This window comes from Martes martes (assembly GCF_963455335.1).
Source record: "Martes martes genome assembly, chromosome: 1".
Taxonomy (NCBI): Eukaryota; Metazoa; Chordata; class Mammalia; order Carnivora; family Mustelidae; genus Martes; species Martes martes.
The window spans coordinates 162,554,739-162,569,034 of record NC_137888.1 but is presented as its reverse complement, the minus strand read 5'-3'; the positions used below and the strand labels follow the sequence as shown (position 1 = coordinate 162,569,034).

The 14,296-nt window shown below is 47.6% G+C and overlaps 1 protein-coding gene across 2 annotated transcripts; it reads left to right on the top strand.

Moving 5' to 3' along the window:
• Positions 1-4: 4 nt before the first annotated feature.
• On the top strand, positions 5-13,068 carry CHCHD4 (coiled-coil-helix-coiled-coil-helix domain containing 4). Of its 2 annotated transcripts, none has more exons than XM_080811019.1 (3): positions 5-304; positions 5,858-5,956; positions 11,935-13,068. In XM_080811019.1, the coding sequence occupies exons 1-3, from the start codon at positions 283-285 to the stop codon at positions 12,237-12,239; spliced, it is 426 nt and encodes a 141-aa protein (XP_080667145.1). In that variant the 5' UTR covers positions 5-282; the 3' UTR covers positions 12,240-13,068. The 2 variants fall into 2 exon arrangements, with proteins under 2 accessions (XP_080667145.1, XP_080667144.1); XM_080811018.1 differs by lacking the exon at positions 5-304 and adding an exon at positions 311-542.
• The last annotated feature ends 1,228 nt before the right edge of the window (positions 13,069-14,296 follow it).

Here is a 14,296-nt window from a genome sequence, read left to right as displayed (position 1 = left end):
CTGTGCACTGCAAGTCATTCCGGGAAATGTAGTTCCTCCGGCCTTGAAGAGAAACCGAGCAGCGCGCGGCTTCTTGGGAAACGTAGTTCCTGGCTGTTTGGGGCCGGGCTGGGGCTGGGAGGTCGCAGAGGCAGGCGCGCGGCGGGCAGTCCTGGAGTGGGGGTTCCGCGTGGGCCTCGGAGCCACCCGCCCTGCCCGAGAAGAGGTCACAGCGTGAGTCTGCCGCCGCCTGTGCTGCCATCACCGCTGTCGCCGCGAGGTCTGAGTGCCGGGGCTGCAGCTATGGCCTACTGCAGGCAGGAAGGTAGGTAGGGCGGGCTGCCATGGAGACCGGCCTACGAGGGCCTGCAGGGGACATGCGGTTTTGCCACCCCTGCGACACTTAGGCCCCGGTGCCCCACGACCCCACTGCAGGCGCGGGAGACTCTAGGCGCGGCCCTTGGTACCCTCTTCGGGACCCTTGGGAGGGCTGGGCAGTGGGGTCGCCACCTCCGTTTTGCAGATGAGAAGACCGAGACTGGGAGGAACGAGGCTCGTCCAAGGTCAGTGTGAGACTCGAACCTGGACCTCAGAAGGACCGGCACGTGGGAGATTTAGTAAACTAGGCCAGGGGGGCACAGGAAGTGCTGAGCACGCTTCCTCTGGCTCGTAATTGGGAATTTTTTTCTTTTTACTGTCGCTCTTACCACCCACCACGCGTTTGCATTTGTACTCGCTTTTTAACTGTTCCTCCTGAAAAGTTGCCACAGGGGTTAGGGGCTGTTCTGGAGTGGTAGAAGTGCCACCCACGTGGACATTTATTGAGCCCCTACTACGTACCAGGCACTTGTTCAAGAGTCTTTATATGGCTTTCCTCATTGATCTCGCGGCGATTTTTATAATTATAAGTGAGGCTCTGTTGTCTGCATTTTACCAAAGAGTGGACCCTAAGACACAGAGGTGGCTGGCCTAAGGCACTTGACCCCGAATATCCTGGAGCTGGGGTTGGAGCTTCATCAGTGTGATCACAGAAACTGCACCATTCAGTCTGGGGCCCGCTGGATTCCAGGGAGCTCTCTTCTGGGAACCCCCCACCTTTCCAAGGAAGTGCCCGTCTCCACCTATTTTCTCTTTGCTTCATCTGTTCTTACCTCTACTGAAGAACCCAGGAGTCTCTTGGCTGGAGTACAAGGGCCTCCCCACACACTGCCATTAACTGGCTTTTTGGCCCTGAGCTGCCACCTAACCCTTCCAAGGCCCCAGTTTCCAATGGTACAATGAAAAGTTGGTCTTCATTCATTTAACAAGGTTCTCAGGGGCATCTTCTCTGTGCCTGGCAGTTATGGTGGACACATGAGAATATAAAACTACAAAGAGTTGGAACTCACCCAGAAGTTCTTTAGGGAATAGTCAGTCTGATTCCCTCAGTTTAATTCAGGGAATCTGAAGACCAGAGGAGTGGAAGACGTACCTGAGGTCATATACCCAATTAGGAGAATAGCTCAATCCAAAATTTCAAGCCTTTCCCCCAGTACCTAATTCTGTTTCTAGAACTGCTTCTTTGGTTCTAGTTTATGGTCATAAAGCCATAATACTCACTGATGTCTCTAATTACTCAAATAATTTTGAGCTTTTTAGGTATAATGAGGCTGTGCCAGATGAATAACACCTCCCCTTGCCTGTTAGGATATCTAGGAGTCTCAGGTTCTTTGGGAAGGAAAGGTGGTTTCCATCTGCCACCCAAAACATGGATCTTTATCTTTTCCTGGGTCAAAGATCCCTCTCTTAGTTTGGGGATGAGAATTGAAAGCCCCTGTGTGATCTGGCTCCAGCCTGATTTCTAACTACCCTGTCAGTGCCAAGCTGCATTGGTGTCTTCGTTGTTTCTTTGCCTGATACCTCTATTTCCCCAGCTCTTCCATGGCTGGCTCTTCATTCTGAATGAGTCACTTGCCTGAGCAAATTTACTTCAAGGGTCCCCCCCGATCCCCGCCACCACCCAGCTTTCAGGTTAAATGTTTTGTCGTCCTAGGTGTTCCATGGCGTAGACTCAGCCTTGCTCCCTGGCCTTAGACCACCCACACTTTGATGTATTGGTGCCACACCAATCTTTCCTTTAGTTTCCTCTTTTCTGTGGCTGTCTGCCTTCTCCGGTTCCTCAGCAGACATTGATTGAGCACCTGTGGTATGCCAGCCCCTGAGCAGGTGCTGGTGAGTGCAGGTGCCATCATCTACTTTGTGGCGTTGGGGAAGAGATGGGCGCTCTATCTGGGTTGGATCTGCTGAAGATTTTGACATGTCAAGATTCTCTGTGTGTTCCTATTCCCATTTCTGGGGGAAATGAGACCACCTATCCAAAGTTGTTTTGTTTGTAGTCTACTTAATGGTAAGAACCATTCTGTGTCCCTGTTCTCTGCTGAGGTCTTCAGTTTGTTTTCTTGTTTCATTTGTTCAACAAATATTGATTACCCACCATGTTCTGGACACTGTTCTAGGCTCTGGTGATACTGCAATGAATGGAATAGAGAAATTCTTGCCCCAGAAGAGCTGATCTTTCAGTGGGGGAAACAGGGAGTCAGCAAATATATAATAATATGTTAGATGAGGAAAAGTGCTTCAGAGAAAAGGCAGACCAAGGGAGATGGAGAGTGGTTGGAGAAGGAGGCATCTGAGCAGGAGGTATGAAGGCAGGGAGAGGGTGACTGGGGGGATATCTGGAGGGTGCTCCTGGACGTGAAGACTGCCTGGGCTCAGGCCTAGAGGTAGGTGTGCCCCCAGTGTGTCTAGTAAAAGCAACAAGGTGTGGGAATGGATGGAGAAGAGTGGTGGGAGATAGGGTCTTGGTAGTGAGGGATGCAGATCTTTCTGGCTGTTTTTGAAGGTAGAGCCAACCAGATTTGATGATGAAGGTTGAGAGAAAGGAGTCAAGGATGGTGTACAGAGAGTAAAAATACTGAATTGGGGGTGTCTTGGTATCCAACTGTTTAATCAGGCTTTCTGTTCTCAGCTTCACCCTTAAGTCCTGCTTTCAGAGTGGGCCCTGGGGCCCCTGATTCCTGACCCTTACTGGGTTCAGAGAGGCTGAGCTGCTGGGGGACCTGCTTCCTAAGGACACAAGAAGGTGCCTGAGATCACAGCTGTTATGTGCTTATTTTCAGATTTGAACTCTAGGCCTAAAACTCTGTGATGTCAATGCCACTGAGCCAGACCCTCAAAGCTGGGCTTCCACCTCAGCCTCAGATCTATGCTTATGTTCTTTCTACAGGTGGTTTCTGGCCCTTACTGTTACTTGTCCATGAAACAAAAGGAGCTCCTCCTGGATACCAGGATTGGGGATGCAAAGACAGATCCCTGCTTACAAACCAGTCAGATCACCCAGAGAATCCTCTCCCCCCAGTTGGATGATATGAATGTGTCCCTCCAGTTTCATAGGTTGAAATCCAAACCTCCAAGGGTGGTAGTATTAGTAGAAGGGGCTTTGGGGAGGTGCTTAGGGAATGAGGGTGGAGCTTTCACGTATGGGATGAATGCCCTTAGAAAAGAAGCTCTGGAGAGATCTCCAGCCCCTTCCACCCTGTGAGGACGCAAGGGAAGGCAGCTGCTGTGACGCAGGAAGGGGCCCTCACCAGAAGGTGATCATGCTGGGGCCTCGATCTTAGACTTGGCAGCCTCCAGAACTGTGAGCAATAACTTTCTGTTGTTGAGGGACTACCCCGGTGGTGGTATTTTGTTACAGCAGCCTGAACGGACCAAGACACCCATCCAGGGTAGTTAAAGTGCCACTCAGGGAGGCTTGGAATCCTTACTTTCTCTGCCAGACAGCTCAGCAGGACCATTCCCCACACAGTCTGTGAAGCCTCTAAGACTTAGGTGAAGCCACCATTATCAACTAAAGGTATCGATAAACTTCAACTTAATTTAGAATGTGTAGGTAAACATCCAGTAAATTAAAAAAACGGGTGAAAGAGGCAAAGAGCAGCAAGATGCAGGACTTTGCCCTCAAGGCTCTTGGAATCCGAAGAATGGTCCAGATGAAGCTATTTTTGCTCATGTAATGACAGAACACGGGTGCTGATGAGGACACCAGACCTCAGTCAAAGACCCAGAGGGGCTGCCTTGTGCTTTGGCATGAACAGCAGGCAGATGGGCCCTAGTTCTTCTTGGACACTTACCAGCTGTGTGGCCTTGGCCAGATAGAGGAATTGAGGAACCCAGCCGTGGAGTTCACAGTCAGGGACGGGACTGCAGTTTGGCGCATGGAGGGAGAGCTAGTTTGACAAGCAGGAAGGAGTTAGTCACAGGATGGCGGAACCACAGGTGGGCTGGAGGCCTGTCCCCGAGCATGCCAGTGGTCAGCTGTCCTTACTATTTGTTACCCCATGTGGGAGACCCTGTGGAGGCATGAGAAGGTTGCCTTCCCTCTGTCCCCAGAACTGTCTTCTCTGGAGATGTTGCTCTGCTTTTAGCCCTGTATTTGACTCAAGCCTCTTCCATAAGTACTCCAAGCTTGATGGGGGCCCACCGTTTTCCCTTGGTTTCTCTTAACAAGCCTGTGACTGAACTTTCCTAAATATAAAGGTAAAACAACTGAAATAATCATAGAAATTGCCAGCAGCTCCCGGAGAGCCACACTTCCGCAGGCCCAGCCTCTGCCCCCATTGTAGCTAACTCACTCCATGCCACTGATGAGGGCCCTGTCCAAGGGCCAGTCTGGATGGGGCCTGGAGAATTCCTCTTAAATGCCAGGCACTTCCCATCTCCTTCCAGATGAGGCCCCATTGTCCCACATCTCCTGGGTGAGAACGGGCGGTCGGTAGGCTTGTTGCATTTGTTCTTGCCCTTCACGCAGTAGCTTAGAAGAAAGCTCCTATTCGTTCATTCAGCAAACATTCCTTGATTCTCAGCTTCTTGGGGCTTATTGTATAAAACATTCATTCCTGCTCCAAGCACACAAAGCTCTCAGGACAGTGTCTGAGTCATGCTAAGTACCCAGTGTTAGCTATTGCTTTTATTCTTGTGTGTCTTGGGGGTAGTAGGGGCAGTGTGGGTCTGAGTAGAGGATCTCCACAGCATGGCCTTTGGAGACACACGGAACTGGGTTTACATTCCAGCCCGGTGTGAGCTCAGGTTCGTCACTTCCTGGAGCCTTAGGCTTTCACCCTGGCTGGCTCCTGTCCGGGTAGTGATGGGATGGCAGGAGCCAGCTGACACGCAGGACCCAGAGAGGGGCTGGCCTCAGTCTGCCATCCAGGGACTGCAGGGGAAGCCGACGACGCATGCAGTATGTAGGGTGCCGAAGACAAAGTGCTTCCGACCACAACAGGAATATCAGACAGACACCTGCTGTGTGGTTAGCTGGTGTGCACAGATTTTAGGAAGGTGAGAGAGTGTGGATGGCTGGAAGGTGTAGGGGAGAGAGCTGGGAGGGTGTCGGATGGCAGAGGGGCCTGCCTTGCCATTTCCAGCCGGTCGACAGTCCGAGCGCCATAGGAATTCTGAGACGGGACCGGCCCTTTCTTGATGGGAGGAAGAAAGAGGTTGTTGTACCTCTCTGCCGTCAGCATATCTGGGGACTGAAGCAGCTGCATTTCATTGGATTGGGCATGTTGGCTCCTACTTGGAGGGTGTATACGGCATCTTCTCCCTCACCCATGACCTTGGTCAAGTTTTTGTTCCAGTTGCAGCACTCAGTAGAAGTGGCTGCTAGACCATCACACAGACTCAGTGATGCAGCCCAGAAAGGACAGTCTGATGGTCACCTCACTTGGGGGTTTGGCATAGGACAGTCTTAAAACTTGGTTTTTGTGCCTTCTTTGGGTTTGGGGCTGTTTGGCTGCTCTTGAGCAAAATGTTTCTTTCCCTGTTCTCCAAACACTAGGGAAGGATCGAATCATCTTTGTGACCAAAGAGGACCATGAAACTCCAAGCAATGCAGAGCTGGTGGCTGATGATCCCAATGATCCGTATGAGGAGCACGGTGAGCGACACGGGCCTCCCGGGGACCCACGGACCCTTCCTGGGGGAAAATGTCCAAAATTGTTTTCCCATTTTGTTCTGGCCAAGGTCAGGTTTTTCAGGTGTCCTTCCCAGCCATGGACTATCTCCCAAGGACGAGGAGCTTAGCTGGCTTGCCCAGGTATGAGGGGCTGGCTGAGTGCTTTCCAGCCCTCATGCTGTTGCACTCCCCTGGCTGTTAGGCCAGAACCTAAGTTTCTTCTGAACTGAGGTCTTCTGCCTCTTTCTCTTTTGAGGTTTTACACAGACTGAAGCTGGTTGGCTGCTTCCCGACCATGAAGGTTTAGGCAGGGGTTGTGGGAGTGGTCTTGGAATCCGGTCTGGCAGGCACTTTAAGGGGACAGGGATCCTCCTGCTCCGTCAAGCTGCCAGACGGGATTCTGCCGCATCTACAGACCATTAGCAAGCAGGTCTGAAAGAGCCCTACCCCATGTTCTGTGAGGTGGTGAGGTCTGCTGTCTTTTCACTGGGGCTCCAGCAAGGACCCTGCACAAAAGCTCACTTAAGACTGAGGGACAGTTTTCCAGTGGCAGGATCCAGCTCGCCTAGACGGAACTGTTGCATACAACTTAGTAATGGTTAGTAGTCTTTTGGGCCGAGGATGCCATTCCAAATGCTTTAGACCACTGGGCTCACTGGAACTTCCCCCGTGTGCGTAAGGCTGACCAGTATGTGTGCAGGGTTTATATACAGTCTGTATCGTAAACAGTACTCAGTTGACCAATCTAAAGCCATTTCTGACACCTGTGATGATAATTATTAGTGATCCTTCCAGTGCTGCCTGGTGGTAACTGTGGTCGAGAGAGCTTGTAGCAGCAGCAGCCCATGGAGTATAAGCTCCCAGTTGGAATTTTTCAGACGCTAATTGAAGCATATGTTTTCAGGGAGAATGACTTACTGCTCCTGGGGTTGAGAGTAGTCGAGCCAAGGCTGCATGTTGAGCACCGCGTTGGGAATGGTGGGAGGCACAGGTGTTTTAAAAGAAAGGCAGCTATGGAAGTGACCTTGAATCAGCACTCCATCTGTTAGTTCCAGTGCTCTGGAAATAAGTTGCCTGTCAGTTCCAGTGCTCTGCCTTTCTTGAGATCCGTATTAGCTAAGCACATTTTGTGGGGCCTACAGAACCAATCACGCCATGTTTTGTTTGCCTCATGGCATTTAAAAAATTGATTGTGTCTCTGCTGAGCCTGTGCATTCCCCTTCCACTCCTGCCAGGACTTACCATCCCTCCTGTTTTCTGTGCTACCTCATTCTGTCATTTGTAATTGATCTGCTTGGACCGTAGAGGTATATGCCTTTGCAGCCTCTTCTAATGAATGATTTTACCAAAAAGTGTATACAACAGAGAGCTCTAGGACCTGGGTTTGAGCCATCAGTGGCAGAACCACTCAGCAGACTAAGTAGGCCACCAGTTCCTGCCGGCCGCCTGCATCCAAGCACCCAGCTCTGTGGCTAAGATAGCACTTGGTGCGGCTAAGAACACCAGGAGAAAGGCGGCAGAAAGAATTTGCATCCACTCAAAAAGGCTAGAGGAGGGCCTTAAAGATCACCTGGTCTGGGGGAAAACTGAGGGCCCAGGAGGAAGTGGGGACTGGTCAAGGAAGTTAGTGGCAGGGACTAGAACTGCAGGCTTTTGATTGTATGTTCCAAACCTGCAGCATCCGGGCTTAATTTGACATCTTGATGTCTGTGTATGTTTACATTTTGTCCTTGAAATGCAGATTGGCTGCCTAAGCGCCTTCTGGGATAAGCAACCTCATTCTAGCATGCCTTCCCCTGAGAAATGACGAAGCATAGACTCCTGTAGACCTGGGCTGTTACTTTAAAAATTTAGCATTAGTATTTCATTTGGAAATTGGCTGTGCAGGTTTCCAGGTCTTGAGCCTTCCGAGGGCAGTGTTTGTATATAGGCCTTGTTTTATCGCGCTTTGCAGATACTGTGCTTTTTACAGATTGAAGGTTTGTTAGGACCATGCTTGAAGCCCTGTTGGTGCCATTTTTTCAACAGCATTTGTTCACTTCATGTCTCTGTCACATTTTGGTAATTCTTGCAGTATTTCCAACTTTGTTATTATTATAAATTTTATGGTGATCTGTGATTGGTGATCTTTGCTGTTACTCATAACTGTTTTGGGTGCCATAAGCCAGGGAATTTAATCGGTAAATGTTGTGTGAGTTCTGACTGCTCCAAGATTGGCTCTTCCTTGTCTCTCTCCCTCTCCTCGGGTCTCCCCATTCCCTGACACGGCAATACTGAGATTAGGCCAGTTAACAGCCTGGCCGTGGCCTCTAAGTGTTCAGGTGAAAGGGGAAGTTTGCAGTCTCTCCCATCACACCAAATTTAGAAGTCATTGAGCTTAGTGAAGAAGGCCTGTCAGAAGCCAAGATGGGCAAAAGGCTAGGCCTGTTGCACTGAACAGTTAGCCAAGTTGTGAAGGCAAAGGAAAAGTTCTCAAAGGAAATGAAAAGTGCTCCTCCAGTGAACACAAATGATAAGGAAGCCGACAACCTCATCACTGATACGGAGAAGGTCAGTCGTCTGGAGAGAAGATCAAACCAGCCACAGCATTCCCTTAAGCCAGAGACTCATGGCGAGCAAGGCCCTCTCCCTGTCATTCTGTGAAGGCTGAACGAGGTGCAGAAGCTGCAGAAGAGAAGTGGGAAGCTGGCCGAGGTGGTTCACGAGGGTGGAGGAGAGACGCCATCTCCGTGACAGAAAAGAGCAAGGGAAGCAGCCAGTGTTGGTGCAGAAGCTGCAGCACGTCGTCCATATCTCGCTGAGATCACGAATGAAGGTGGCCACCCTAAACGACAGATTTCCAGTGCAGATGAAACAGCCTTCCAGTGGAAGAGGAGGCCATTGAGGACTTTCATAGCCAGAGAGAAGTCAGTGCCTGGCTTCAGAGCTTCAAAGGACAGACTGACTCTCTTATTAGAGGCTAATTCCACTGATGACTTAAAGTTGAAGCCAGTGCTCACTTACCATTCCAAAAAACCTTAGGGCCTTGAGGATGGGCCTGGATAACAGCACATCTGTTTACAGTGTGGTTTACTGAATATTTTAAACCCACTGTTGAGACCTATTGCTCGGAAAAGAAAGATTCTTTTCAAAATACTACTGCTCATTGACAGTGCACCTGGTCCTCCAAGAGCATTGGTGGAGATGTACAAGATTGTTGTTTTCATGCCTGCTACCACAACATCCAGTCTGCATTCCATAGATCAAGGAGTCACTTTGATTTCAAGTCTTACTGTTTAAGAAGTATATTTCGTAAGGCTATAGCTGTCATTATACAGTGATTCCTCTGTTGGATCTGGGCAAAGTCAATGAAAATCTTCGGGAAAGGATTTACCGTTCTAGATGTCATAAAGAACATGTGTGACTCATGGGAAGAGGTCAAAATATCACCATGAAGAGGAATTTGGAAGAAGCAGATTATAAGCCTTGTGGAGGACTTTAAGGGGGTTCAGGACCTCCGGGAAGGAAGTAACTGCAGATGTGGTGGAAATAGCAAGAGAACTAGGATTAGAAGTGGAGCCTGAAGGGGCACCTGGGTGGCTAAGTAGGTTAAGCCTCTGCCTTCGGCTCAGGTCATGATCTCACAGCTCTGGGATTGAACCCTGTATCGGGCTCTCTGCTCAGCAGGAAGCCTGCTTCCCCCCCTCTCTCTGCCTACTTGTGATCTCTCTCTCTGTCAGCTAAATAAAATCTTAAAAAAAAAAAAAAAAAGTGGAGCCTGAAGGCATGACTGAACTGCTTTGATCTCATGATCAAGCTTTAACTGATGGTTGCGGGATTGGGGGAGTGAACTGGGAGGGAGATTAAGAGTACAGTTATCTTGATGAGCACTGAGAAGGGTATAGAATTATATATTGTACACCTGAAACTAATATAGTACTGTAAGTTAATTACACTTCAATTAAAAAAAAGAAGCTTTATCGGATCAGAGGTTACTTTTGATTGATAAGCAAAGAAAGTGGTTTCTTGAGATGGACTCTACACCTAGTGGAGATGCTATGATCATTGAAATGACAACAAAAGATTTAGAATAGGTCATAAAACCACAGCAGGGTTTGAGAGGATTGATTTCAATTTGAAAGAAGCTCTGTTCCGGGTAAAATGCTATCAAACAGCATCACATGCTACAGAGAAACTCTTTGTGAAAGGAAGAGTCCATTGATGCGGCAAATTTCATTGTTGTCTGATTTTAAGAATTGCCAGAACCACAACCCAAATCAGTCAGCAGCCATCAACATCATGGCAAGGCCCTCCACCAGCAAAAATTTACAACTTGCTGAAAGCTCAGATGATGGTTAACATTCTTTAGCAATAAAGTATTTTCAATTAATGTATATACATTGTTTTTTACACATAATGCTATTATGCCCTGAATACAGGGTGGTGCAAACATAGCTTTCATATGCACCGGGAAGCCAAGAACATAATGTGATATGCTTTATGTGCTACTAGCTTTATTGTGTCTGGAGGCTAACCTGCAGTATCTCTGAGGGGAACCTGTAGGTTTCTGGCACCGTGTTGGCCTGCATAGGGAGAGGTGGTACAATGTGGGGGAGACAGCTTGGGCTCTGGGAATCCTTTGGGCCCTGGCTGTAGTCCTGATTTAGACCCCACTGAATCACAAAATCTCCTGTGCGAACTGGGATTTGTAGTACATATTGAAGAAGGTTGTGTCAGAAGGAATATGTGTTTTGCCACAGATAGTTCGGTACTCGAGAGCATGCCCTGCAGCTAGTGATGGTTTAGTGGTGACCTGCCTGCTGGGGTTGCGGTAACCACTGACATCTCCACTGGTAGCCCAGTTTACCAGTAAGCAACTGCAGCAGCAGATCTGTTGGTCATTGAAGTTTCCTGAGCTAGAACAAAGAGGTGGGGCTCAGCTTAGGCCTAGGACTTTGGACACTAACTCAGAGGGCCACGCCTGGGTATTTGGTTAGAGCGAAAAATTTTGTCACTTCACTGGGCATCTTAGAATCTTACAGAGTGCTCTCAGTCCTGTAAAAGACTCATGTAAGAAACTTCCATATGAATCCTATTTCCCTGTCTGTTACAAAGCTGGAAATGAAGCCGTCATCTTGAAAGCTTTTTAGAAAACCAGGAAATACTATTTAGATGTGAATAAGGTTCAAAGAGAGTGTAAATTTCAAGAGTAAGGGGCCCTGTAGAATATTGCAACTGAATTCAGTCTGTAGTGGCCCCCCTTCCCTGAAACACAAGGGCTATTTAGCAGTTGGTCAGTATGGTTAACATCCTTCTAGGTTTTTCACTGTTATAAAACTAGAACACACCACCTGGTGTGCCACTAGCTTTTTCCTCGTACAGCATGCCTTGGATAGCTCCCTGCCAGTGCAGAAGGCTCATCTTCCTCTTGACCAGTCCTCACACTGAGCTTCTGAGAGCATCTGCAGAGCCAGAGGGGCTTAAGGGGGCAAGGTGCCTTTTCTGGAGGCAGGGGTGTTCTGGTCCTGATCATTTGAGCAGGAGCAGAGCAGAGGGTGAAAGAAGGAGATCAATACTTAAGCTCCTTAAAGCTTAAGTATTAAGTATTAAGTATTAAGCTCCTTAAAGCTTCTTGCTCACCAACCCAATGGTGGTTTCTTCTTCGGATTAAGTGGTTTACAATGTTTAACACAGCTGGAGCCATCGCACTGGGAGGCGGCTGAAAATATAGATCAGGGTAGTGCATGGAGAAAGTTGCCATTGGTGGCTTCTCTCCAGCCAAGCCAAAGGATGCTGCATTTGCACAGGCATTTGAGCCTAATCCAAATATAGAGGTAGGTTCACAGGCAGGGGCCTACCAGTCAGTATTTCCTGCTGTTCTGTACCTCCCAACTATCTTTTGAGGACTGGACTTGGTTTTGCTTTTTCAGAAACCTTCAAGAGCCTGTCTTACATTTTCCTTGCCCATTTTCCCATTCTAGGATTGATCCTGCCAAATGGAGACATTAACTGGAACTGCCCGTGCCTTGGGGGAATGGCCAGTGGCCCCTGTGGGGAACAGTTCAAGGCAGCCTTTTCCTGCTTCCACTATAGCACACAGGATGTCAAGGGGTCAGACTGTGTAGACCAGTTCCGGGCCATGCAGGAATGCATGCAGAAATATCCCGACCTCTATCCCCAGGAGGACGAGGAGGAAGAGGAGGAAGAGAAGAAGCCAGCAGAACGTTTAGAAGAGACAGCTGCCACTGAGGCCACTGCAACCAAAGAAGAAGAGGGGTCAAGCTAATGGAGGCCACAAGGCACTGGGCTCCAGTCCTTATGCTTCAGAGTGATACGAACCTTTTGCAAAATGCCTTTTGGTCATTCTCCGAGAAAGTGTCTTTCCCTCTGTTGTTCTGTGCACTATAATGTACAAAATAACTTATTTTGATGATCAGGGATCTTGGTCCTTTGACATATACACTGGAAAAAAATGTATGTGTGTCTCACATATACCTATCAGCAAATGTAGCTGTCATTTTTCAATTCTCTTTTCAAATTATCCTGAATTTTGCCACTTTGAAGTAATGTGCTGACTGTGTTCAGCAACCAAAAATCATTATCTGGGAGTGTCTTGTGAGTGAGCTGATTTATTCTGATTGATTATATCCCTTTTAGTAGATTTTTATACCCCTCTGGGAAATGAAATAGAAACAAAAACAGCTTCCTTTAGAGTTGCTGGAGTGGGGCCATTCCTAACAAAACAAGCCAGCTGATCAGATAACATATTTCTCACGAGCCATCTTGACCTTGAGTATATGAGGAGGTACTATATTTCATTTCTGATGCATTTTGGTTTCCATTTTTACGTTGAGCTCCAGGTTTTCTGTGTTTGGAAATTGGAGCTTTAGACCCTCTGATTCAAAATCCCTTTCTGAGTGAAGAGAAAGGCTGGTTTTGCTGTTCTGGTTATTCCAAAAGCCCTGGTTTGGGGCATGTGTTCACACTGGCTTTGTGTCAGCCCATTCAGAATGCAATGTTCTTGAGGTGGGGACCTAATTGTTACCAAATAGCAACCAAGAGACGAAACAGTGTGAATTAAGTAGTCAATTAAAGGAAAATGTGATTTTTACCTGATGTTGAGTGTGTCCTTTGTTTTTACTAATTATAAATATTTTTGGTATAAGGAAATAGAAATATGAAAAATTCCCTGAAATTCTTCCTTGAAGATATTGGTAAGCCGGTTTGAATCTGTTAGTTTTCTGTTGAATTCCTAGCAAGCCTGTTGTTTTTGTCAATTAGTAGATCCTCCGTGCAGATACCACAGTTAATTTGTGAGGCAGGGAAGGCTCTGCCCATCTTGAAGATAAGGAACTGCAGCCTTCACAGGTTAAGTAACTAGCCCAAGGCAACTTCAGGACAAATTTCAGGCCAGGATATAGTACTACCTCATTTGTTCCTGGTGTGTTAGTTATCTATTCCCATGTAAAAAATTAACCTTAAAACTTAGAAGTTTGAAACAAACATTTATTATCTCATAGCTTCTGTTGGTCAGGGGTCTGGGCACAGCTTACCTAGGTCCGTGGCTCAGAGTCTCAAAAGGCTGTGATCATCTGACACCCTGTGTCAGCCAGGGGTGTGATCATCTTAAAGCTTGACAGACCTTCCAAAATCACTCAGGTAGGTTGGGGGCAAAAATCAGTTCCTTTTGGGTGATTGGGCTGAGGGCCTCAGTTCCTCACTGCCTGTCTGCCAGCATCCTCCCTCAGTTCCTGGTCACGTAGGCCTCTGCTTAGGGCAGCTGATAATATGGCTGGCGGCTTCTGTGAGAAAAGTGAGAGAGCAAGGTGAAGCTGTGACCCAGAATCCCAGTGATTTGCACCAGCTACCTACACACAGTGTTTTTGGTCTGTGTTTTGTTATTTTGCGATGCAGGCTTGTGTGTTATAACAGCCAGGCTTCTTAGCAGAACATTGTTCTGCTCTCATTTTTTTTTCTCGGTAAGTTCTATGACTATATAGATTTTAACAACATTTTGGTAACCCATAAATGTTATTAAAATAATAACATTTTAGTAGCCCAAACTACTAGAAAATAGCTCTTATATAAAAATAAAAGCCTTCTCATTCTCCTGGAAGAACCAAAGAAAAATCACATGCATTAGATAATTTTACACATAATTTTATAGGTCTGCTATAGGCCCAGAATAGTACTTGTAGAAATCACTTGTTAGTGTGATGTAAGTAGACAGGCTTTTTCCTCTAATTAAACAAAGGGAGAAAAAAAGCACATAGTTTGTCAAAATCAGGCATCAAGAAGACAGTAGGGACTATTTGGTGCTGGGTACAGCCTATCATTAACCAG